At 40.8% G+C, this 26,255-nt stretch overlaps 1 protein-coding gene across 2 annotated transcripts; it reads right to left on the reverse strand.

The window, feature by feature from the left end:
- Positions 1 to 34: 34 nt before the first annotated feature.
- Positions 35 to 25,330, reverse strand: EDAR (ectodysplasin A receptor). 2 transcript variants are annotated; one of them, XM_074860967.1, is made up of 11 exons: positions 25,268 to 25,330; positions 24,437 to 24,559; positions 23,148 to 23,329; positions 17,932 to 18,017; positions 7,516 to 7,602; positions 6,241 to 6,369; positions 6,078 to 6,152; positions 5,705 to 5,777; positions 4,821 to 4,980; positions 1,845 to 1,905; positions 35 to 444 (listed from the first exon to the last, which is right to left on the reverse strand). In XM_074860967.1, the coding sequence occupies exons 1-11, from the start codon at positions 25,316 to 25,318 to the stop codon at positions 125 to 127; spliced, it is 1,347 nt and encodes a 448-aa protein (XP_074717068.1). In that variant the 5' UTR covers positions 25,319 to 25,330; the 3' UTR covers positions 35 to 124. The 2 variants fall into 2 exon arrangements, with proteins under 2 accessions (XP_074717068.1, XP_074717067.1); XM_074860966.1 differs by having other exon boundaries at positions 6,241 to 6,366; positions 25,268 to 25,318.
- Positions 25,331 to 26,255: the final 925 nt, after the last annotated feature.

The raw sequence follows: 26,255 nt of genomic DNA on the forward strand, positions 1-26,255 counted from the left end.
GTTGGTTATTGGGAGCGATTATGTAGAAGAAACATCAGTGTTTTGTCCAAAGTCTTTGACATGGTGCTTGCTGGAATCCTTGTTCTTGCAGGTGATGTGGAAGCGCGGGTCCCAGGCAGGCATGTCAGGATGTCCCTGCTGGTTCAGGAGCAGGCATTGCTTGTGCCCACTCCAGAATATCTGCACACAAGGATTCGACAGCATCCAACCGCTCGATTTGCACCAGTTTGGTTAGCAGTTCTGGGATGCTGTAACCTGCTGTGCTGATGCGATCAAATAGCTGCATGCCATCTGTCATACCACCTATCTCATCTCTCTTCAGTCCAAAGCTCTCGGCAAGATGGCGCCACGTTTTCACTATGGCTTTTTCTGTGTTGTAGGTCGAGCTGAGCATTCGGCTGGTCTTCTCCAGGCAATCAAATGGCAGCTCTGTAGGACTCAGACCTGCAAAGTGAGGTGTTTATTGTGAGATGGCTCTGTGCACAAGTCTTGCCTATTCAAGTTATTAAAGTACTACAGTATATACTGTTAGCAATAAGTGCAGCTAAAATCCTTAAGTGATAGTCCATGATAGCTATGTCTAGCTCCAAAGTTATTACTGTATATTACCAAATTAATTCTTCCTAGTGACAGTAGGGTACAATAATTAGGATAAAAAGTTGTCTGGGAAAGAAGTATTAGATGGGTTGTATGAATTCCCATGGCACTGCCCCTTCCTTCAACAATTTACTGGCTGTTAGAAAAAGTATATTGCAATCAAATCCCTAGTGAGCAGCTCCATTAACACACCTCTGCACATCAGGCACAGTGTTTGAGCTCGAGAGACAGCTTTGACCCTTCCCTGAGTCTGTCACTAGCAGCTGCTGTAACATCTCTGTAATTGAAAGTTACCCTTGTAGGAATGTGAGGAGTGAGGTGAAGCAATGACACCAGATGCTTCCAAGCATAAAAGTCCCTGCAACTGCTCGATTGTCATTACTATCACTGAATCTCTAGAGAGGATTTAACATTCATCCTGTGGGGAAAAAGCTATTTTTTTTCCTGGACATTTTTCCTATATATTCATGCTCACAGAACAGAGGAGAGAACCAGCGACAGCATTTTTCCAAAACTAGTCTTTTGTTTCTGTAGTTTTCCTGCTTCATAATCAACACCAGTAATTTGGTGAGAGATAGAGCTCCCTGAACCACAGAAAACTCATACACACACACACACAAGGTGTGTGTCTGTGTGTAGGGAAGTAAACGCAGTCATGTCTCCTGTTCTGCAGGGAGATTAATTCATGTCACTTCTGCCAAAACAGTCCAGGTAAGTCAAGTGCTAAAGAGGGTTAAAACACTTAAAACTCAGAAACTCTACTTTTTGTTGTGAGCAGTGGACAGGATTTAGAGAAGCAGAGTAGGTCAAGACTTGTGTCTTAGCCTCAGTCCTGACCCTCCCCAAATCACACTTTCATATTTGGAACTACCTTTCTATCTGTTATCCAAGGGACTAAACAAATCAAACAGGTTTCCTCTAGATGGGGAATAAGAGCGTGCTTCTCTGCAACTTGGTCTGTGTACGTGTCCCCATACAACCCAACATGACCCTTCCTGCTCTCCATAGGAAGGAAGCCCATGCACACACCTGGAGAGAAGCCGTGGCGTGCTCTAGCCCTGGGCAGCTTTGGGGTCAGGGCATCACGGGCCTTCCTGGCAAGTGAGCACAAATCTGCCTAGAGAGTGTCTTTTCTGGGTTCGGACTTTCTACTTTCCATAGGAAGGCAGAGGCCTTTCTTATTTTATAGCGAATGCTTGCAATCTAATTTTGTGCTGTTAGTATAGGTGCAAGTTATGTACACTCACCTTCTGCAACGTCACATACGTTAGCATACACGTCAAGTATCTTTTTCCTTCGACTCTGAATCTAAATGAGAGAGGTTTATTTAATTATTTTTTCAGTCACGGGTATAAACAATTAGCAGACAGCAGTGAAAAACCTGTGGGAGATCTTCACTTCATGGCGCTAGGGGTTATCACATAATGTCCTCAAGGGTCCCTTTTGAAGACTCAAAGAAAAGGACACAACAATTATTCCGTGAAGCATAAACCTATTTCTGATTTCACTTTCCACTGCTAGATATCTTTCTCTCCATCTTCTAGTCTTTGATCTTTAGATCAATTACTTTTCTGCTCCAAGTGTTCATATGTTTTATTTCTCTTTCAGAGCCAAGCAAACTTCTGACAATGAGGACAAATCCAATACCACGCATGCAGCCAGACAATTAATGCAGGGATGTCCAGGTAAACCAGGACAGAACTGGCCGCAGGGAATTAAATTCAGACTAAAATTGCCTTCTTCCAGTAATCTAAGAGGATTGTAGAGGAGGGGAATCTTCCTTTCTGTCATTTGATGTAGAACTGCTTAGTGCATTACTAATTAACTGTATTTTCTTCCATGATATATTGCCTTGTTGAATCTGAAACATTTTACAGATAGGAAAAAAAAAATCAGTGAAGCTTTGGACAGTGAAAATTTGAGGCCCAGGGTGCTCTAGTAATTTTTGACAAGAAAGAAACTCAGACTGAAAACCTGACATTTTCCAGGCTGAAAATGGACATTTTGATATAGTTTTATTTGGCAAACACATTGTCAAGGTTTGGCTTTGGATTCAATGTGGAGTGAAAACAAATGTCAAAATGTCATGAGTTCTTAAGGAGTGGAATTGTCATCCCTCTGCCAGCTCTCATTAGAACTGAGCTTTCTGAAAAGATGCCTTTTTGATAGGACTCTAGCAGTATCTCCACAAATTTGCCACTTTTCACTGCAAACCAGACTAGAAAAAAAAAGCTCTGCTTTCTGTATTTTGTTTTGTGGAAAGATTTTCCTCATTTGATTTGGGCTCTGAAGGGCAAGGCACATCAATGACTTGGATTAACATACTTGCAGCTGGAGGCCACAAAGTGGCTGCCCCACCCGAAGCCTGTCTCGCAGGCACAGATGCTGTGCAACTGTGTCATATCGCAGGGCAACGCAAGGCAAACACTCATTGTTCACATATTCTTGATATAATTTACATGTGCTTAATCAGTTGTGTTGCTATTGTAGGCTTGAATTAGCTGTTTTAGAAATTTATAAACAGGAAATTTTCTTTTAATGGGGTTTATTAAAACTCCCCCTAAGCAAACTATTGGATGTTTATTTTCATCTCTCATTTTTAGGGCAAGGAGGGTGGTTAAATAATTCCATGCCCATAAAGATTTATGCAGTTTTCCCCCTTTTCACCAGAGGGAGATTTGTAGAGTTTATGCTGAAAGCAAACCGGTAAAGTTGAGCCTGATGATCCTCCGTGTGGTAGCTCATTGTGTAATGGTTTTTGTTTTAACTAGGAAGGGGCAGACTTGGTTAAGAGCAAACCTCTAACTTTCTTTACCCTTGTCCAATAGCTACTTAATACTCTTTCTTGTACTAGAAATGTTACTTAATCTCCAGCCTGAAGCAAATTACTGATTTTCTAACTTCTGGCAATTGGCTTAATTGTGAAATACTAGGTATGGAGCAGAGGATCTTGATGCAATCTGCACTTTTATTTGAAAAGTTTGTCTTCAGCCTTGTCAGCAGACTTCAGTCCATGAGCAGTATGTTAGAACAGAAGGTCTTGAGGAAATAGTTCATGTGTTTGGTGTGCTTACGAGTTTCTAGATCGTTCTGGAGAACGTATCTATTACATATGGCCTTTAGAAGGTAAGCCACTTCTTATGCCTAGCCAACTTGTATTATCCAATTTCAAGCCAGTGCATACAGAAGTATGATAAATATTTAGAGAGACCTCAGAAAACTGAATTTTAAAATGTGAGTAGTAAGTTATTTCAGATAGTCCTAACTGTCTACAACTACAAAAACATCTCTTGTGTTGAGACTTCGTGTGTCTGGTCTCAGCAAAAATTTTGGCTATTTTAGAAAGGTTGAGCTGAACCATCCCAACAATTTAAAACATGCAAACATGAAAAGATGCATTTTCAAACCTTTTTATTCTTAAAAGATAGCTGATGTTTGATATTAATGATGCAATTTTGTCCTAGTTATTGCCATTTAAAAATTATTTTTGAAGTACTAAAACCATTAAAAATATCTGAGGAGACACCTTCTTTTTTAAGGATAGTTTCATGTTCATATAAACTAAGTTGTGTGGGTGAGGTGTGGCCTTAACTACGCCTTGAAATACTCCAAGTGAGATAAAATGCCCTGAGCAGTACACGCTCAGCATGAAGAAGCAAAGCAAAACAAACAGTGGATTTACACTGTCCTTCAGAGCACAGGAGTGACCTTCAAACCACATCTGTGTTTTTCAAAATTATACACAAAAACCAACACAACACCGGATATTATTGAAAAGTCTGTGCCATGGAAATACCGATGCTACTGGGTCAAGGTACTCAGATGTTATGCTGTTGTATGAATCCAGCCATGCTGCTACGTTATGTTTCTGTCTTGGATTTTCTGTGGTAAATGTAGCATCGGGTTGGTTATATTAGCATTAGCTATACTGGGGGTTTGCTGCTATTTGTTTTTGTCTTTCTTTAGACTATAAAATGTAATACTCAAAAAACCAAAGTTATTACTCATGTAGGAAATTTGCTTTTTCAGCCCTGAACAGCATATATGCATATATATGTTGCTATGCAAAGGAGATTCTACAATAAATTTGTCTGAAGAAGCTCTTGTAAATTAGTCTAGTCTGCGCTATAATGCATTTTAGGGGGTGATAATTTGCATATTGTTTTCTTAAAAAAAAACAACACAAAAATGCTCTCAATTTTTAAATTTTGAAATAGCCTTACCCCAGTTGATTTATTGCTTGTAGAAGATTTCTCTCTGGCCAAATGCACTAAAGATAACAAGCATCTCTCTGGAGTCCCTTGCTTGTCAACTGCAGCTTCTTCATCACTATCCATACTACGGCTTAAAAGTCGTTCATTCTCAGAGGATGCATCATTTTCACTGTAAAATGAAGGATATGGTTATCTTAGTGAAGCCTCTCATGGGTTGACTCCAACCATCTCCTTTTTGCTATTCTAAAGTGTCTTCCGTTTTTTAAAATTCCTTTCCTCTGAAATCCTGTGAATGTAACTGCAATCACCTGTCCAGGGTGTATGTATGATGCTCACCAAGTCACACAGTCCTGCACAGCTTGCAAGAATTCTTTTATAGAGGGATTTTCCAACTGAGGGCAGTGTTTATCTCACCTTAATTGTGTTACGCAGCCAGGTTTGGCTACCAGGCAGACACAAGGTGAGGAAAACTGTCACACCATGCCACTCAGATGATGCTATGGACAAGGAGTTTCCTTAAGACCTGGAGCAGCTATTTTTACTCCTCCCACCTAAAAGTGAAGAGGAATCTTACTAAGGGCATGTATGTGAGAGCAGCACTTAGGTCCCAAAAATGGACCTCTCAAAAGGGGAGACGGAGCCCCAAGAACTGATGAACTGGTCACAGAGGGAGTGGGGAGGACACAGGTTTCTCTTTGGTAACATCTGCCATTCTCTCTTAGAAACCAGAGGGGGAAAAGCCTACTAAGGCATCTGGTATTTTCCCCGGTGCAGCAAACTACTAGCATATCCATCTAATTTGTTTTTCTTGTATTCCTCTGTACCAGGATGAATGGTGACTATGTCCCTCCCCCACTTCAGTCAAACAAGAACTATGTTTATCTTTTACCCACCTTTTAACAGCCTTAGCTGGAGTTGCTGTAAGTTTTTCAAACTCTTCTTTCTCAGAGAATATCACAACATTATCTGTAGATCAACAATTAGAGAAATTTAAATTGGCAATGAGTTTCCAAAGCAGTGTTTTGTCTCAGGAGCTGGTTCTGCTGGCAACCTTGCTGCAAACATAAATCTCTCTGTCACCTCTTTAATTGCTATTGGAGGATTAAGTGACATTCTGGAAGTACAAAAACTATTATACACAATTCTTTAGTAAACTGATGTTGATTTTATACAATTCAAAGGAGAAATTGTAATTAAGAGAAATGCATTAAGAGTAATTAAGCCCATTGTCTTGGACAGAAAAAGCAAAACTAAAGCAACTTATACCTTGTACTTCTTTCTTCTCTTCTTGTGTGTTAGCCTGAGCTTCAACATTTTTTACCGAGTGGCTCTTGCAACAGGCTAGAATATAAAAATATAACACTAATTATTCTCAGAAGCTATCTAAAAATATAATTTGCAGTTAAAATTTCATGTGCTGAACAATTACCTTGAGCAGAAGGTTTTGTTTTCACAATGTAAAACATGATGATGAGGACAATGGCAATAGCCATTATGAAAATGGTAGACATTGCAATTATAAGAGCTGTAGCCAGATGTCCTTGTCCAGAAAGATCTGCTGGAATAAACAAAAAAGTGTTTTCATGAAGGAGCAACTCTTAGGATCAGAGAATAGTTAACAGTTTGTGGTATGCTCTAAACTTACATTTTGCATACTCATTTAATTGATCTGAGCCTTGGTTACTTGTTAAGCATCGAAAAACTTAGTGTTACATCTCAAAGACAAACTAATTAACAGTTTTTCAAAATCATGACATTTATGCTGCACTAACCAGTTAACAGTATTCATTAAAAATATTTGATGACATGATCCATCAGATACAAAGATGTAGGAAATTATATTATCTACTAATAATATAGGAAGCTGTATGTAAGCAAGAGTAGCAGATTTCCTAACACAGTATTCTGGGAAACAGCATTGAAAAGAAAAAAAAATCAATAAACACATGGGATAGGAGATAAAATGGCTGTTGATAACTATGGCTGCCTCAAAAGCCTTGCAGTAAAACGGAGAACACAATGCACATGTAGAAGAACTGATGTTTTTCTAACAGAGACTTAAAACGCAGCATGGCTAGAAGGTGAATTTAAAATAAGGTATGTGAAAAGGTATTCAGAAGCAGAATTTGGATGCAAAAGACCAGAGCTGAAAAGCCACAAAAGGATGCAGAAAATTCAGATATGCTAAAATGCATGAAAACTCAATTTTTCTGAAAACATGATCCTCATGATCATGTTTCCAGACAATACCAGGAAGATCAGCATTGTCAGTACCTCATTAACCGAATTTTTCCTGTTGTGTCTTCTCAGGTTCACATATTTTTAAAACCTAATAACTGTGCTGGAGAACTGTTTATGTTAGCTCAAGAAGAGACTGGCCATATTTGTGGATTGAATTATCTTCACCAGTCTAAGCTAAGCTTTGCTGTAGCATAGTGCCACTTCTGTATGGCTACAAATAATGAGCTGAATTTATTGCTGGCATTACTAAGTACAGTTCAAATCCATTTTATGTCCATCTGACTAAAACAGTGGTGTTGATTAACCAATAAAAATTCATTCTGAATTATTTTTAATAACATTTTTAGAAATGTGAAAATAGTGGCATGAAATTCACAATAGGTATATTCAGTTTCATTGCACTTTATTGATGCCATTTTCAAAACAAACAGCTGCTAAATTGAATCTGTAAATACTTTCTTACCTTTGTGAGCATGCTGGTAAGGTGAGAAAGTGCTTGTACCAGAGGTACTTGGAAAAATGGCTGAAATGCCAGAGGTAGCCCCTGCACCTGCAATATAAGCAGAAATGCCATAAACTTCTACAGTTACTTTGTCCAGTCAAAGGAATATCTTGGCCCAAATAAACAGAGCCTTTACTCAGCTTGATTGTGTTTCCCATTTATTAGCAAAGAACCCATGAACTTGTCACTTTTTGAAACGTCACTAATCCCAATATGCATTTCTGGCACATTGAAAATTGTGTTACAGGCTACATTTTTGCATAGCATCTAGAGGGAGTGGAAGAAGTCAGAGCTCCTGAATGGTTATGAACTTAGAAGAAGCCCAAGCGTCTTCAGACACAGGCAGGGCCAACTGTTATACATAGATTCCCATATTACAGATCTGTCCTGAATAGCAGAAAGTTTTCCAGGATCCAGCTGATGACTCAAACTGTTTACAACCCCCACTCCATTATTTGCAACTGCAGACCCCAAGTCCCAGCTGGTAGATTCATAAAATTAGTGCTTCTCACAAGCATCCTTCACTAGCAGGATCACTGTGAAACTCTGATGGTAAGCAAGCCCTCATGACCCCACAGGACAGCCTAGAAAAGGTAACAAATAATAGTATTGAATGCTTTTATGTTCCATGGAGCCGTACGATCATAAAAGGGAATATTAGAATTTCCTGCAATCTAGCTAGGCAGTACGTTTCTTATCATTCCCCCTGTCAGTCCAAATCTATATTCTGGGGAGAAGGGAAATCCACAAAAACAGTGAAGTGAAGAATTTAAAGGAATACTTCAGGCCGGCAGAGGAGTGAGATTGTCCAATAGTGCTTTCCATGTCTAAATTCTACAGTTAAGTTTAAAAGTTAATCTTCCAGATGGTGTCATACACCAAGTTTTCAAATCAATAAACCAAGTAATAAATTAACATATTTTGACAACACCAGACAATGCTGCATATTATTGGGAATAAGTTTGTTGATGTGAATGCTTTCATACAGGATGGTGTTGGCATAGCACTCCAAAACAGAATAAAAACATTAGGGTTGGGAGAAAACATTCTCTTCATTCTCAAATAAGCTTTAATATCAAATAAATAATTCTCAAATAAACTTTAATAAGCAGGTAATGCAAACAGCTACTATCAACAGACACTGAAAAACATCTTCTGACTTGGAGGAGGGTATGAAATCCATCCTGCTTTGTATTAGCTGTCTATGGAAAAAGTCCAGCGATAATTAAATTCAGCAGACCTAAAGGCAAAAGACTGTCCCAGTCATCTGGCAAGGTGCACACAGCACACGGCTCCACAAGCTAGTTGGCAACTAGAGCAGCTGAGAACTAACCATGCCAATGAGAAATTAAAGCCACCAGGTAAACTTGACAGGAAATTAAGTGGTCTGAGAAATGTTCCATGGTTAAAAACAAAGCAATATACATGCTTTTTAAATTAAGAGAAATGTTTTCTAAAAAGAAAAAAAAGTATTACCTAACATAAAGCATGGCTGCATGTAGTGAATGAGAAATGTACATTTAAAGTGGCCACAAAATATGAGTTGCAGATGTCTCCAAAAGACATTTTCTTTAACAATGGTAAAACTTCTTTCAAACCTCATTTGTTGGAAGGAAATGGATTCATTTATTATAATTGGGGTTTTTTTCCAGACTGAAGAAGTGTTTTCATAACTTTTAAATATACTAATTTGTTAATTCAGATGCTTTTCATATTATGTAAATGACAGGCAGATTATGCAAGTCTTGCCTCTGGTTCCCTTCTCTGGACAGACTTCCTTCTAAGAAGAATTAGTTATGAGCTCCAGAAACTGCAATACAGCAGTAGACCATCTAGATATCAGTAGATGAAGATGTCATCTGGATGTAGTGGAGATTAAAGACAGGTAATTCGTTAAATTTTCAGCAATTCTTCACAGAACTGAAGTGAATCATCCTTGGTCTCAACCTCTGTATTTACTCATCATGGATGGACAACAGTGGAAATTCAGTAAATGGCCAATGGTGTAGTCTAATACTTTCCTTCATGTCCACAGCTACCAGGCTTACGCCTATTCTTGCAGTCCCCATGGCAAATCCAATTACAGCTGATTGTAACTCTGCACAGTCCTTCCTTGCAAGCTGCAACAAGTCAACAACAGCTTTTCTTACACTGCCTTTCAGTTAACACAGGCAAGCCACGCTGCTTTGTCTGCGTGGAGTTTATCTAACAAGCTTCAGCTTGCCTCCTCCAGAAGCAAGTTTTATCAAACCCTCCGCTCTCTCTCTTTTCCTTCATCTGGAACATGTAGTCACTGAAGTATTTGTGCCTAATCCATCTTTCAATCGTTTGGTATTGTTAACCTCATGCTTTTCAGCTGTCTGTGAAAGGAAGTAGAGCCTTCCAAGGTGGGAAGTCATGCAGCAGCACGGGAACGGTAAGGAGGAAGGTCATTGATCCTTCACTCAGCATCACTGTCATGCTTCACCTAGCTCTAGCCCACATCAGGATACAGTATGTTGCCCACGCCATGTGCACACACACACACACACACACGCACACACACAAAGTCTCTCCCGTGCACAAGAGTGAGCACCTTCAGCTCCAGAGTCTATGTGCAGAATTTTCTTTGCATGGGAATGGGGCCACCTCATTTGTTCTGTAGTGCCTGTGATGGCAAAATCAAGGCTGGTGCTAGAACGTGATGGCCTTTTACATATGCCTAGGTGGAAGTTAGTCATTGTGCATATTTTAAGCTTATTATCAAATTTAATAATTTGGCATATTCATTATGAGCCAAGATTTTTTCTTTAGATGTGGCTTAGAAGAAAGTGCCAGTTCATGCACCTGCACTACAAGAGGAACCAAAAATGCCAGCTTCTGCAGAAGTTCAGTTCATATGATTTTTTTGTGAACAGAACTCGTAGCTGCCACCTTTTCCCAGTCCAGCACTACACCATGACTGCAATGTGAGTTGTTCCTGCGCACATCCAGTTTTGCATCCCAATCACATTATTAATTCTGGTCCCAATATAGATGACACATAATTGATAAAGACTTACATATAGCTCAGGCAGAGACATCCTAAGGTGCTACAGCACAACATATGGAAACAGCTCTATTTTAAGTACAAAAAAAGACTGATGGTTGTAATATAGCTGTACAAAAGCGTGGTTTATATTCCTAGACACCTGTAAGTAATATTGTAGGAATGTGATAAAGACATTAGGAAAAAAGTTTATCACTGAAGGTTGGTCAGTTCTTGCATTATAAATGTTTTTATTCAAAAATTATAATTTAGGTATAACGTCCTTGAAGTCTAAATACAGTTTCATTAAAACCCCCATACTTACTGCTTAAAAGAACAATTGAATTTGTATTCACATTTGAATGTTTGTGGGGTTTTTAACTCAAAAGATGGCTTTAACTTAAATTGCCATGCCGTCAGCCTTTTGTCCTCATAGTGAACAAATGCTGGACAACAAAATAATTTTTTGTTGGTTTCAGATAACCTTTGTGCTTTATGTAACAGGACTATTACAGTTGTTCATGTCTCTTGAGACAGACTTACGATAAGAAGTAACAAAAAAACCTACCAGATTTGTGAGAGGAGGAGGGCACAGGGAGGGGAGGTTTTACCAACATGCCCCCTTGCAAGTGTTTGTGAGTGAATAAAATCTGGTGCAGTAGGAGACCATATGTGCTCCTGACATATGTTGCTGTGGGTGTCAGCTTACTGGTCCATGCAAAGGACTGCTGCGCATAGCTAGCAACAGCTTTTTTTGAAGTTTATTTAATACTTAATAACATACTGTAAAAATACCCAAAGTGTGTATACAACAGACTGTCAGAGTGATCTTGAAATAAGAAGCGTTTTAAAAATGTCTTTGTGTGTATATGTATCTATTTTTTGCCATTGGGTGCATCTTGCTTTCTCCCGATGCATCCCTCTTCTCACAGCCATGGTCCATTTATGAATGGCAACGCATACTCATTACTGCCAGCCGAGCTGCAAGTGCCATCACTGGGACTGTTTTACAGGAGCAAACTAAGATAAAGCACACACACAAATAAATAACTAGCAGCCTGGAATATGAGATGAAACATAAATCATATTGAGTTGAAATTCAATAAAGGTAGACAATTTATGGCTGACAAAGTAATCAAAAACTGCATTATAACTAAACCTAGTCATAAATAAAGACCTATATATGTAGAAAGCAGAGGTCAAAATTTTCAAATTAATATAAATCTGTATTCAGGTACTTACACGAAAGGTTTGGTTTCAAACTTAAGGAAACAACACTTCATGTGGAAACCCTGTGCACTTGAAGTCATGGAAGCTGAAGCGGCAGTCAAAGCCAAGCCACTCTCTAAAGCATCTTACATGTGACTTCAGTAATCAAACATTAACCAACTCTGAAAATATTGCAAATCACTAACAACAGAGCATATCTTAGACAATGGAGGATTGCCTGACTGCTCTTTATTTTACTGTCTTTTGTTTTCAGAGGACATAAAGGATAGTATGAGACAAGTTATTATAATGTTTCCTGGAGCCACAGGTAGGTACTTCAGTTAGTGTAAGTAGTTATTAAACCAGGAAGAGCATGAAGTAAATTAATTCCTGAGATTGAACCTTCTAAAAATGGGGATAGCCTAGTTCCCCCAGACTTTTATTTTCAATCTGGTCATTCTCACTGTAAGTAACCGCTACTGTTTAGACACGCAAAAGGAAATATTTTATGCTGTTGTGCTCTCTGTAATGTCTTTAACTATTTTATTTCTCTCTCATTTTGCCAGGGCAGGGAAGTGGTGATGATTATAGGCCATGTGGCCTTAGTCTGACGATTTATTTGCTTCTGGTGAAGTTTTGTTTAGGATTCACTGGGAGCTGTAATCATTGAACAGTACTGGAAGGTCACAGGCACATGCTTCAGGAACTAAGCCTACGTTGTCCAGGAATTCAGTGTTTACACCTCTTCCTCTGTGCAACATGAAGGGGATAATTGCTGTTTAAACCTTACTACGGTGACTTCAGAGCATGGGAAGGAAGAGACTGGACCCGCAAACAGCCACCCTCCCATTTCCCCTGTGCCTTGGTGGCCAGCCTGTACAGGTGGTGGAAAGCTGCACACCTCTGCAGGTTTTGCAGCTCGTGAGCCTGGACAGAGTGATGCTGCAGAAACCTGCAGTGTCTCCCATGGGTGGGTGGTGCTCTCTGTGGGAGCTGCAGCTCTGGTACAGGTGAAAACATCAAAGTCGTTGGGGTTTTCTTTCAGAACTGCACTGGGACCAGATGCCCTCCTGAGTGACACCTGGGCCCAGTTTTCCCAGCAGCTGAAGACAACAAACCCCATATTTGCTTCTCAGATCTCTCCCATTGAAGGTTTATGGCTGAGGCTGACCAAATTTGTCCTTTCCTAATATAGGCAAACCCTAAGGGGATGAGAATTGGGCCATACCACCAGTGAACAATAAAGCACCGCCTTTAACATTTCTCCCATCCCACATGTGAAGAGGAATGGGGTGTTCAGAGATCAAACAACTCAAAAAAAGGAAAAAAGAGAAAAGTTTGTTAGCTCCAGCTAACAAGCCTATTCATTTGTAAGCATAATGTGAAACAGAAGGAAAAAAAGTCCTGATGTTGATCATATTTCAAAAGGACAAAACTGGCAAGGAAAGAAAATTAGTGATATTACAAAGAACAGAGAGTTAAAATAAAAATCTTTGAAATAATTATTTTTCACTAATACAAGTGGTTTTGGCATTAGGCTTGTTTGTGTTAAGCATTTCAATTAAAGAGGCTGAGGTCTCAGTCTTCAGTACATGGGTATGGAAGTGACCCCCTGATTACAGCTCGTTACATGAAGCCATCAGCCCATTAGTCAATTGTTCTTTCTCATCTGTTTAGTTGTTTTTCAGGTTCTAATGATACAACAATAAAAATACTCTTTTATGTTTCTAGATGCTATTCATTCTCTGGTAATTAAAAAAATAACTATTTGTTTTCCTTTGTTGTTTTTCCTTTTTTTTTTTTTTTTTTTTTTTTTTTTTAATTTTCCTAAGCTATCATCGGTAGGTGTTAGACATAAGAACTTACACAGATTGATTATTGCATTTGTTTTCATATATACAACCAGCAAAAAAGGTAAGGGGAAATAACAGTATTTTGTGCCCATGCACATGTATGAATATAAACAGACGAAAAAAGAAAACTCTCAGTCAGTTGCTGAAGTTCTCTAGATCAATAATTTGTGAGTGGACAAGGATTTACATATTAGATGTAATTGTGTAAATACAACTTCAAAGTAAATGTTCTTCAGGCTTTTGTAGTGGGGTTTGATTTCATTTTCCTCCATCATTTTTGAACTGGAATGGCAAATACAAAAGTTTGAAGAGAAGAGAGGAGTTAATATGTATAAACTGATAGAGAATTGCAGCTGCTAAAAGACAAAATCTCTTCCAGCAGTAACTGTACCTCTGTACCAGAGAAACTCCATGTAGGTTTAAATCATCTATCTTTTGCATATATTTTTACACTGGATAAAAGAAAAAAAACACAACAAAAACACTCTATGTAGACAGAGGCCTCAAGTGACTCCAGTTCCAGGGGTGTCGACAGAAAATCCAGCACCATTATCTGTGGGAAGCCGCATCTTAAAGTGGTTTGGTGCTCATTACCGTCATTATTTGATGTGCATAGAAAACCTGCCTCCCCTACTTTTTGCAGTGCTACTATTTATCACAGAGGTATCATGTCCCAGTTTACTGCCAGCAAGGGTCACTGATGGCTCATGATCTGCTTCATGCACAGCTGAAGGTCTCACATCTTTGCTGTTTTGGCATTATGTTTCTCTGTGCTTAGCAGACTGGTCCTGAGGCTCCTACACAGCAGACTTGAGGGAGCTGCATGCTGAGAGCCCAGAAGTCTTACATAGGTGTTTCACAGTGCACAAGATATGAAAAAATGCAGTCTTTACAGTGATGTTTACCCTTTTCCCAGTAAGAAAAAGCTTTCCTGCTATACAACACACACTTCTTATGCTCACGTATGCACAGCCCCTTCCCCATAGGTGCTCATTGCCCACAAGCTGCCGCTGAAGCCTGGTATTCCTCCCAGACTGCAGAACACTGTTGCTCCCATCCCTCAGTCCAGAGAGGGATTTTCAACACTATAACCTGGTATTACATTTGCCTCAATTAAATCTCTGACTTCAGTGAAATGTCTCCCTCTCTTCCCCCTCTTTTCCATGCTATTTTGTGCTATTTATGTCTCAAGTCCCTTGAGAGAAAAAACCCAAAAAAAGTGACACAGGCCCATCAGGGAATTTCTTTCTCATTTCCAGTCCTTTTTACTCTAAAATTTCCAGATGCTGAGACACGGGGTGTTAATCTTGCTTCCTCAGTCATTTCAAGGTTTATTGACTGTGGAGAGGAAAGTTGCACAGCAGGCTCTTGGAGTTGAAAACTATTTGTTTACCCTTTGATCAAACCCAAATACTTTTCTGCGAGCTAAAATGTCTCATCAGGCAAATTCTCTGAGCAGGTTTCCATGTGGCAGCACACACCCCCTACTTAACTCTCCTGGCCCTCTGTAACTTGCAAGCCAGGCACTTCCCCAGCAAGGTATTTTTCCAGTTAAAGAGAGCACCACTGCCCTCCAATCCTGTCTCAAACCTAATGAAGGCCTGAAATGGGATTTATCTGTCCTCATTTTTCTATCTAGAAGTGTAAATCCAGAGCTTGTCATTCCCACTTTCCTATTTTTAAGTAATTTGCCACCTTTGTTTCCTTGCAACCCATTGGGTCACCTTTCTCCAGAGGTGTGTTGTATGCAGCAGTGTTTGAAGAAAAGGCAGTGCTCGGGGAGAGGCACCCTGGCAAAATTTCAGCTCCTGAACACTGTTTAATGTTATTTGGAAGTCTCAAGAAAGGAACGGAGAATGCCTGGGGCCATTTGGAGTTCTCTAAGGCCTTCTGGGTCCTCCACCATGACAGCCAGAGCACCATTAAACAGAACTTGTTCTGCATAGAGGAACCATTCCTACCAAAGAGCTACTATCCTTCCTATGATAGAAACTGCATACTCACATCAAGGGTATGTGCTCAGTTCGGAATTTGCAAACCTCAAAAAATTATGTAGTTGTGCAATGCTGACATGACACCCTTTCTTTGCTCTGACTGGTATAATCTGATGATAGTGAAATATGATAAAAAGTATTTACTTTTGATCATTTGCTAATACCAAATTTTATGCTGGCTGCCACAACAACAGTGAGCCTTTCAAGAGGGTTCCTGTAGCAAGGATGATTTTCCATCTGGAGTACAAATTATTGCCTGTGGATTAGGGAGCTACCATTCCAAATAGTGTCCAGAGGTTTACACATTATAAACCAAATTACCTGAGTTTAGTGATTTGAGGGATTTCGATTTTAAGAAGCTTTCCCACTTTTTGAACACTTGTAATTAAATGGTTGGTTTCATAGACTTGATTAAAATGGTAATGTTTACTCTTTCTAGAATTAATGTTTTCTCCTACCTTAGTACCCAGTCAATTTGTCAGTTTATGCACCTGCCTAAATTCCTCCCAAATATAATACATATTTATTCTTGTGCTTGTCAAGTTAAAAATTGCATGTGGTTAATCAGTTGTGTAATTCATTCTTCCTTTCAGAACTAAGCACATTATATATTGTATCTGCCAGATATCTTTTAAAAGACAAAGATTTGTTTTTTGAATTGATTAATAGCCGTAAGATCTTCTGGTATTTCCTTGACAAATCAGTAAGCTACAACATGTTTGATACTACTAAAAACACATTTCAGCACGTGTTTGAGACAGACCGTCAGAGCTGAGGAAGGGATTAATTTCTGGCTATCGGCTAGCAGCAGGCATGCATGTATTCCCACCAACAGGGCAGCCAGCCAGCACATGCATGTAGGAGAAGGTGTGTCTGCATCCTTTCCTCTTACCATGTACCCTCATTTCCCACTGAGACTCGTAATCTCATGTTTTCACCTACCTCTCCACCTTCTTCCAAGACCTTACATTTGGGTCTTGCCTAGCACCATTACCTCATGCCCTAATACAGACATTATCTCACCAAAATTACGCTCACCCTGCCCTCACCCACTCCCACTTCCTCAGGCAGAAATGCACATTTCAGGACCGTTGGGTTTCTGCAGCCAAGTGGGGTGAGCAGCTGTATGGAGCAGCCAATTTGTATGCAGACAGTTCAGGGAGATGTCTTCCCCCGGGTTGTTGCTGCTCACCAGGAGCTCTGTGAGGTGATAATTATCCCCCAGATCATCAGAGCTCTTGCACTTTAAGAAAGGTGGTAGCTGTTGATGACCTATCCTCCTTTGAAGGGGCTCGCAGAGCACCAATGGCACACGGTTCAGCAGCATCTGAACTCAGTAACTGCTATTTATGTACACAAATAAATGCTTGGCAACTTTTGTGTCAACCTTTGCTGTCAGATCAAGCAGGCAAAATATTGCAATTCTTTTTCATGATAAAGACTTTTAAAAGAACAGAACATGGACAGGATTTTGGTTTTAGGTGCACCAGGTTTCTCTGGGGGACTGCCCATTTCTGTAGTTTGGAGGGTTTTTTAAGCTTTTTCTCATGATCTGCTTCAGGCTCTCTGACAGGGTGTTGAAGTAATTTGGTCATTCAGAGAGAACCTTATTTTTCCTTTTCTTTTTCTCACTTGCTTTACCCCCTAAAGGAGAAAACAGTCTTCTGGGAGGTTACCTACAGTGCTGGTACATGGCTGTCCCCCCTCTCCATGGCATGAGGATGGGTAAGCCATTGCACACACGTGGCATGCAAACAAACAGGTACTGCTAGGATGTCACACACGCACACATACATTATTTTTCAGTTAGCAAACTACAGCTTCTTTTGCCAATGAAATCTACAGAATTATCTCTCTTATCAGTGCTGACTACCACACACCAACATCAATACTTGTATCTGTCCGAAACCAAAGGATATGAAAAGGTGTGATGCACCTTTACTAGGATCTACATAGTGTCCCATGTTTTCTTCATAGCTGAACTGAAACTGAATTACAAAAACATACAGATTTGTGACTTCCTGTACCTACTGGTTAAGTAACCATAATAAGTCCTGTATGGGATGTCTTAAGAGATGAAAACTGAAGCACAACTGAACAATAGCAGGTCCTAAAATCAAAGGTTCTGATCTCTCCCCAAATGCTCAGCATTTGCTCTTTTTGTTGGCAAGGCTAGCTGGAAACAGCAATTGCTTTACTGGAGACGGACTTATTGTTTGAACATAATAATCATTGCTGAAAGACTTCATATTGAGCTTCCAGATGATTCCAAGTCAAAACCAGATGAAAAGAATCGAAATTGCAGAACACTTACATTCCTTGGTGTTAGGAGGCGCCAGCAAGCACGAGTAGCAAACCATCCCATATATGTTGCGAGGTCTGTTTTCCAGCATGTAGTAACTGAAATGAAGGGCAAGATAAGGCAAAACAGTGTAAATTAATATGCTACAACTGAGCAGGGTTCAAAAGTAACCAATTACACTGAGATAAAATCATTTAAAAAAAATTTTATAAGCAATTTGATGCAAAGATTATTCTTTTTTTTTTAAACTGCCTGAATAGAGACAGTGTTTCTCTTCTTCCTTTCCTCCTAAAAGGCAATTAATCAACCATCAAGCTTACATGACAAGAAGTAGTATCATTGCCTAAAACAACATTTTTCTCTCTGCTGAGTTCAAGCTACAGTTTACAGAATGCCCTGAAATAAGATTTTTAAAAATAAGGGAACGTTATTTTTTGAAGCAGTAATTTCTCAGAGAAGACCACCAGTTGGATGTGGTTGGCTCATTTTCTTCACAAACAACATAAGAATAATCTCCTTAACGTTAGAACCAAATCTGATCCAAATCAGAATAAAAAACACAGGAAAACACCACCCTTAGAGGGAAAGCCAGATTAGGTTTTACAGGGTTGAGGTTTTTTTACTTCCTCGTGTAGTTTATAAGTAGGTCCTTGATAGTGGAATTACAGCATGAAGGAAAGGTTTTCATGATTTGAACTTCTGGGCTGCTAATAAAGTTAGTGTTGAAATAAGGTAATTGGTTATGTAAAAATTGGATCCACAGGCAACCTAACGAGTAAATTACATCAAAATCATACACAGTTGATGTTATGGATATGTTTTTACAAATCACTTGTAAATGACTACAAATTTTAACAAAGAAATTAATAAACTCATAACCCATTCTATGTAGACAGGTACTCAACATAATAAACACTTTATGCAATGGGGAATCTGTTTTCTGCTCTCATGTACCTGTCTATGGATGTGCAGCATGGTTTTTTTTTCTGGGAAATGTATGCATTGTTAGGCAATTACTGCTGAAAGTGTCCATCAGAATCAGTTGGTCACTAATGAATGACCCAGCCTACAAATAAGGGTCCAGGAAACAGAGTACGCAGAGATGCAATGGGGAGGACAGGGGCTGGAGGTACCTCAGAGGACAGGTAAACTGAACATGGTTCTTCCTTTCTTTCTTACTGGTTTTGAAAGATTCATTCTCACTCTTCCCTTCAAATGTCTCTTGTACCCCATCTGCCACTCTACTCTTCTCTCAGGAATGAAACTTCATCTTTCCTCTCTTATGGGGGCCTGCATAACGTTAGATTGTGAAGCAGTTAATAAATAAGCAGGAAATGACTACCAAACCACGAAAAAAAAAAAAAAAAAAAAAGAATGGCAGGCCAAAGATACATGTATAAAGAAAAATACAGGACAGTTAGAATCCACAGTCTAATAGCCACAGTGGTTTAGGAAAGATAAACAACCCTTCTGACAGTTAATTAAATCAAGCTGGTAGAATATTTCTTGGTTTTCGCCACAATGCAGAATGGTGGAGGATGTGTAAAGAAAACTGAAGAGGATGCTCATGGTAAGCAACTGTTCACCCACATAAGTAGGAAGTTCTGCAGCTGCAAACATTAATGTTTCACCCTTATGAAGTACCAGCAACAGATTTGTGTTTCTGGCTACTTTGCAATGCACCAAATACTAAAGGCGATGTTGGAAATATCTGATCCCTTTATATCACTAACTGGGGAGAAGAAGTGGCCCAGTAATAAAATAATGTATTTTCATGGTGTTACTCTTCCACTACAAGCCTCATTATTTCTCTTTCCTTAGCATCTGCCAGGCTCAGATTTTGAAGTATTACAGGCAAAATCCAAGAGTAAAGGCTAGACTGAAAAATGGACTTCAGTGTTTTCCTGTTTAAGACCATGGCGGTTTATCTTGGGCTAACCTTGGTGGTGTCATGTCACACTCAGAGACTTGGCCCCAGATTTAGGCCTACCCTCCTCCAGGGACCAGGGCACCTGGGACCAGGGGATGGGGCCTGTTCTCAGCAGGGGACAGTCTGCAGAGAGACAACAGGGAGGTAATGAGCACATCGGTGAAGGCATCTGCTGCCTTATCCAGAACTGCAGGAAGGGACTTTATTTTGTTATAAATTCACTGGCTAAACCTTTTCATTCATAAAGCAGAGGGAAGAGCTCATTCCTTCTTTTAAAACACCTCAGAGAAGAGAATTGAACCTGGATTTGCTGCAACCATGAACAAACACATAAAAAGGGGAAGTGTCAGTAGTGGAGGCATCTCTGACTACATTTTAAAAGAAAATGACACCTTTTCAAGACCAGAGACTTGCTCCGAGCTGAAAATAAGTGCTGGGACAGCATGAGGGGTATGTATCATGTATACTTGGGTTGTTCTTACTCATTTGTGGGTTTCCACTTATGGATGCTACTGAAGATTAATGACCAGGCTAGAGAGACCCTTGCTGTGACCCGCTGTGGCTGCTCCTAGTTGGCTGTGATCTCAGTGACACTCCAGGAACACCTAATGGATCATCCCATTAAGGGAAATAATCTGAGTTGCACCTAATTTCCACATTCTTGACCTGTCTTATTTACCATGATGGAAGACCTTCTGGGCAGGAGCAGAGGATGAAGCCTGCAGTGTCCCAGGAGGTTAGGACTAGGTACCTCCAGAGTTCACTGGCAGCTGAACTTTGGTTTTGAGGATCACAGCTTTGGAACTAAGCCTTTAAATTCCCCCTGGTCACAGTCTCGCAACCTTGAGCTTGACAACTAGCGTTATTCCTATTTTATATGGAAGGGAATCCGGACACAGAGAAGCAGTGGATGGCCCATGCTCTGGTACCAAAGTTCTCCTTCCCTAAAACTAATCATCAGTAATTGCCAAAAAAGTAGGACAAATATATAATTATCTAGCACCTATCTGAAAGCAAATGATAGAGAAAGGCGCTTGTAGCCACTGGGAAAAGGCTGCCAGTTCAATGGTGTTTTGTCTAAAATCTTTTGGTCAGTGTCACATGCTCATCTTTTCCTCAAGCTGCTTTACTGAGTTGGTGAAAAATAGCTAAGGGATGAAATGCCCCTATAGATTACAGCATGTGGGCTGTTACTTTGGGAAGGTCTGCAGCGTGTTGTTACAGAAGCACATTCCTCTGAAAATGGAAACATTAATTTTTCCCTCCCATTGACTCAGGGACTCTTTGAGGTTTAACTGCCAGAGCCAGGGAGCACTCTGCCAACTGCCACTCACCCACATGCCTGGCTGTCCCTGGGCCACTGAGGGAAATGAGAAAGGGTGGCCGGTCAGTTGGAGCTGCTTGCCAGCTCTCTGCTCTGATGCTCTTCCCCCACCATCACCCGGGAGCAACCTCTGGGGTCTCTAAGTAGCATGAGGACTCAAAGCAGCTTCAGAGCTTGTTTTAGCCCATATCTGCTTTATCTTGAGAATTTCATCTCTTCAAGCTCAGAGTAAGAGAGTGTCTCTCCTTTACTTCTGGCTTTGCCAAACTGTCCCAGGACCTAAGAGTCACACACAGTGGCACACAGCCAGACTCTGGTAGGCCAGTTTCTGCTACAGGTTACACCTGTGCAAACACTGTATTTTGAGATTACTCCCCAAGCACCAGCTGTGCAAGCTGATTATTTTCAGCTAGCACCCCGCTCCCACCTGGGTGACCTCATTAGTCCTGACAAAATTGCAAAACACCGACTGTGGCCACTGTTTAACTTTCTTGCTCTTTATGATGTATGAGGGGAAGTCAAGAGGGAGCTCTTTGCAAATCACATCATCAGTCTGCTTGGTTGGCAGCTAAGCAAGTCCTTCCTTTTATTTGTAAACTGTGAAAATTTCACACAGACTCACTGATAGAATAAACCTGGAAGCTTGCAGGGCCCCTTTAACAGGGCTTCCTGCACTATAAGCAGTGTGGGTTATACATTGTCTGCAAGCTGCACAAAAGCCAAATGTCAGTAGGAATTACTCTCTCAACCAAAGAGGCACACTGGCAGAAAGTGAAAAGGTATGTAAAGTGAGGTTGTGTTTTACAGTATTTACTCACCCTACAAAAAAAAAAATAAGTTGAGCAGCAAATATATGCTTGGGTTTGCAGACAAGGGGAGACCTCTTCACTCTCTACAACTACCTGAAAGGACATTGTAGAGAGGTTGGCCCTGGTCTCTTCTCACAGGTGATTAGTGACAGAACAAGAGGGAATGGCTTTAAACTGCAACAGGGGAGGTTTAGACTGGACATTAGGAAAAAATTTTTCACAGAAAGAGTGGTTAGACAGTGGAATAGGCTGCCCATGGAGGTGGTGGAGTCACCATCCCTGGATGTGTTTAAGGGTCGTTTGGATGTGATGTCGGGGGATATGGTGTAGGGGAGAACTTGTAGAGTAGGGCTGATGGTTGGACTCGATGATTCCAAGGGTCTTTTCCAACCTGAATGATTCTGTGATTCTGTATATAGTCAAGAATATATTGCTAACATATTCAATATAGCAATTGCTTTCTCACCATTACTATCAGAGTTATACTGAGCAGAAGAGAGGGTTAAAAAGATGGACTGAATAAACAGCCCCTTCAGCCAGACCTGGAACTTGTTTTGACTCTGAACAACAGCACATACACCACATTAGCAGCTCTTTAGACCCCTTTCTGGTGGCTAGAAAGGACCCTGAGAGACTAAAATGCCTTGGTAAATCTCACCTAACAGCTGTGTTAGTTAAAGCTGTCAACTACTGACAAAACTGACAGCTGGTCACATCTGTAGAGGAGACATTTTATGTTTCTAAACACACTGTAGTGCCAGCATGGAGCCTACAGAGTATTCAAGGCATCTTCATGGAGCAAGATTTACAAGGTGGCCCTCTGAAGCTGCAGATGGAGGCCAAGCTGGATTTCTGAGAGCATCTAAAATGGCACTGCACACCTGTGCTTGGGTACTTCTAGTAAGAGGAGAAGTTTCAGTTTTTCTAATTGTTCCCAACAGTTGTTTCTTCAGTGAGATTTCGGTAAGATTAGCGACATCTGATTTACTAAATTCACTGATGCTTTAGAAACATTTAAGTGTCTTGTTCTAGCAGAGACTGAAAGCATGATTCATTAGTATTGTATCTATAGTCAGCTAGGACATGAAGAGAGTATGTCAGAGATTTTGACCTTTAAAAAGTATTTTGCAGTGCCTTGGGCAAAGGTCTGTGGTTAAGTCCTTACCCTGGGAGACAAGGACCACACTCTGCATCATTCTCCTGATCACCAGGTGTCATGACTGTGGCTCGAAAAAACCCCTCACAGTCTTTGTGCCGCCTGCATATCTGGTAACCTCCTCTGGAAAACTTCTCCGAAGGGCAGGGGATGCAGCCATAATCCTCATCTTTGGTGCCGTATCCACACGTCTGCAACAACACAAAGTCAGTGACAAGCAGGCTTGCGCTGCACACCAGCTTCTAGCAAAAGGGAATGTTCATAGCCTGGCCCGTGGCTTTGTGGCACAACGTCATACCAAGGGAAAAAAGTCCGTCATTTAGTCCCTTAGTGTCTGTCCTAAAAAAGGCCATGGAGGGATATAAGGATGCAGCACACTGTATGCTGGAGAGGGAAAAGGGGAACCGGAGCATCGTACTCCTTGAAAGTGACCCCCCCATAGCTATTTATATCATATTCCAGCAAGTCATGGAAGTGAATTTCAGTTTCTGCTCAGATAGAAAGTGAACTGAAAATTGACAAGTAGAGAAGATTACAGGGGAAACACGGCTGCAGCAGGGATATCAGCAGTCTTGCTTTCATGCTAGGAGAGCCCAGAGGGAACATCACAAAAGGCAATGTTTGGATGAGATTTCGTAACCTCTGAACTCACATGTCCCAGCTGAACATTATGTTTAGATTAAATAAAACTAAAACCAACTGGTTATTATTCAAACTTACTTGTTCAGGACTACCAACTGTGTGAAATTCTTGCAATAGGATGTTTATCCCATTAAAACCAAACAGGATTTCAGTAATTTATTTTTTTAATAAGCAACAATTATCTGCTGTAAATCAAATGGTTACTTAGGAACCATAATTTAAAATGTTGCAGAAGCATCCAAGTTCCTCTAGTGCCAAAATATCTTAGCAGGAGAGCAAAATTAAATTCTCGGTGTGGGGGGCCAGCAAGCATGCCAGACTAACCGATTTATCACACCATGCTGGAACAGCAGCATCAGATTTTAAATAACTATTGAAATGAAAATGGACTGGCAGAGACTGTGTGCGAAACTTTTACCTTACAACTTTTACAATATCACTTTTAACAGGCTGCTCCTGGGATGTCATTTGCTGGTGTGCATGCACAGTGCCTCACTCCTCACAACACACTCGCAGGCGTGAGTGCTCCTGCTTAAGCATCTCTGTCCTTCCCCATTTTCTCTTATCCATATATTACCATCATGTAACAAAGCATTTATTTTTTGCATTTGGTGTTCAATATGTGTCCCACTGCCAGCAGAAGAAGCTGAAATTACCATGTAAGGCTCTTCACCCGGCTCGCACTTGGGGCAGTCGTGGCACATGCCGGTGGTCTGGTTGTAATATTCATTCTCGCCGCAGTTGGAGTATTCGGCACTGGCGGAGTACACCAGGGAGACCTGTCACCAGAGAGCATCCCAGAGCACTGTCACTTCCACCACCTTCATTCCCCATGCCTCACCCCCTCCCCTTGCCCAGCTGCTGTGGCTCAGAATGCAGTGGGGCCAACATTGCAGCATGAAACACCCTTAAAGCTCAGAAACAGAAGTGGTGCCACTGCATGGGATGGAGACAGATACAGTTTTCAGCAACCTGGTCCTTCTAAGAGTTTCTCAGAGCACTGACGTTCGTGCTTGTTGGCACAGCTACTCCTCAGAATACTGAAGGCTGTGATTTCTGACCTACTAATTCTCACGCTCTCCTGCAGAGCAAATGCTTGAGTTTGCACCCTCACACTTCCCAGCTCTAACGAGCCTTCATAAATGTGACTGCAAGGGACAATTATAACAACCTGAGATAATGTGCTGCCTGAGGCCTCAATCAGGATAGGGCTGTGCTTCATGTGACACCCAGGCTAATCAGCTCTTCCAGCACCTTCTGTCCCTGTCCATCCTGTGTCCTTCTCCTTCCCTCTCCTCCCTAGCAGCCTCAGTTTAAGCAGCATGTGCCCAGGTGTTTTATTGAATGGAAACTGATTGCTGCATTGGGGTTCAGTCCCTAAGTCATCTGTAGCTGTTGCAGGACAACTCACAGATATTTGCAAAGACCCAAGCAGAACCCAGTTATCTTTGCACACTGGAGAGACATATACATGCATAAATACCTACCACCAGGAAAGGGAACACGTGAGTCCATTTACGTTCACCCAGGTGAGCCATGCTCTCTTGATATTTTACCTGAAAAGATAGAACCGGTGATTGTTTATGAACATGAGTAAATATTTGTGTGTGTTGCCAAAATAAGAACAGAAAGGCTCATAAGCAGAACAAAGGTTACATGGGAGCGATGCCCAGAGGTCTAAACAAAGAGAGGGGGAGATGTGCACGTGCACACACACACGCACTACACACCCTTGCAGCACATCTCTTTCCTGTCTTTGAGAAGACCGATGGCATGAAGGAGTCTGGTCTTGCAACATTTATAAAAATCTGTGAAAGATGAGGAACCAGGTCTGAGCCCTGGCACTTCTCGGTTTGCTGAGAAATCCTCCCATGGAGGAATCGAGGGCTACGTCTCAACTGCTAAATGAAAGAGGGCTGGGGATCAGTATCCTGGCTTGTGTCCACTCTGCTTAGTGCTTGACCCCACTAGATCAGATTTGTCTAGGAAAGATCTAGATGGAGCAGCCAAAAGCAGAGCCAGGGAGTGAACTGACAGCAAGCAGCGTGGGCAGGCAGCACGCCAGGGCTGCACCTTCCTTGCTGGCTCCTGCGGATCCACTGACAAAGCCCAGAACTGCCTTCTGTAGGAAGCATCAGCTGCTTCTTGTTCTTCGTAAGAAAACTGCAGATTTAAGAGGTTAAACCCAAGGAAGAAGCCAAACTATATTTGAAGTGCTATTACAATGGCTGGGGAAAAGAAAGACTGCAATCTCTGTTATAAACACAAGTGCTAATTTATTTCATTTCTTCAAATGAGTAATTTTGAGTAAGAGCTAATGTTACATATTCATGTACTAGATTTCTTTCTAAGGGAGAAAAAAGAAACATGAAAAGGAGGCACAAATTGTTTCATTAGCATGATACAACATATTTAATGGTATTGTTACAGCACATAATGTGCCCTAGGGATTTTACAGCTTCAAATTGCAAATGT

The sequence above is a fragment of the Strix uralensis genome, chromosome 2, assembly GCF_047716275.1.
Source record: "Strix uralensis isolate ZFMK-TIS-50842 chromosome 2, bStrUra1, whole genome shotgun sequence".
Taxonomy (NCBI): domain Eukaryota; kingdom Metazoa; phylum Chordata; class Aves; order Strigiformes; family Strigidae; genus Strix; species Strix uralensis.

Excerpts from the sequence above, each read along its gene's own strand:
- EDAR (XM_074860967.1), bottom strand. The coding sequence starts at position 25,318 with ATGGCTCACCTGGGTGAACGTAAATGGACTCACGTGTTCCCTTTCCTG. Across the intron at positions 6,370-7,515 it reads TTACCAGCATGCTCACAAAG|CAGATCTTTCTGGACAAGGA; the intron begins GTAAGAAAGTAT and ends TGTTTATTCCAG. Across the intron at positions 6,153-6,240 it reads AACAAAACCTTCTGCTCAAG|CCTGTTGCAAGAGCCACTCG; the intron begins GTAATTGTTCAG and ends TTTATATTCTAG.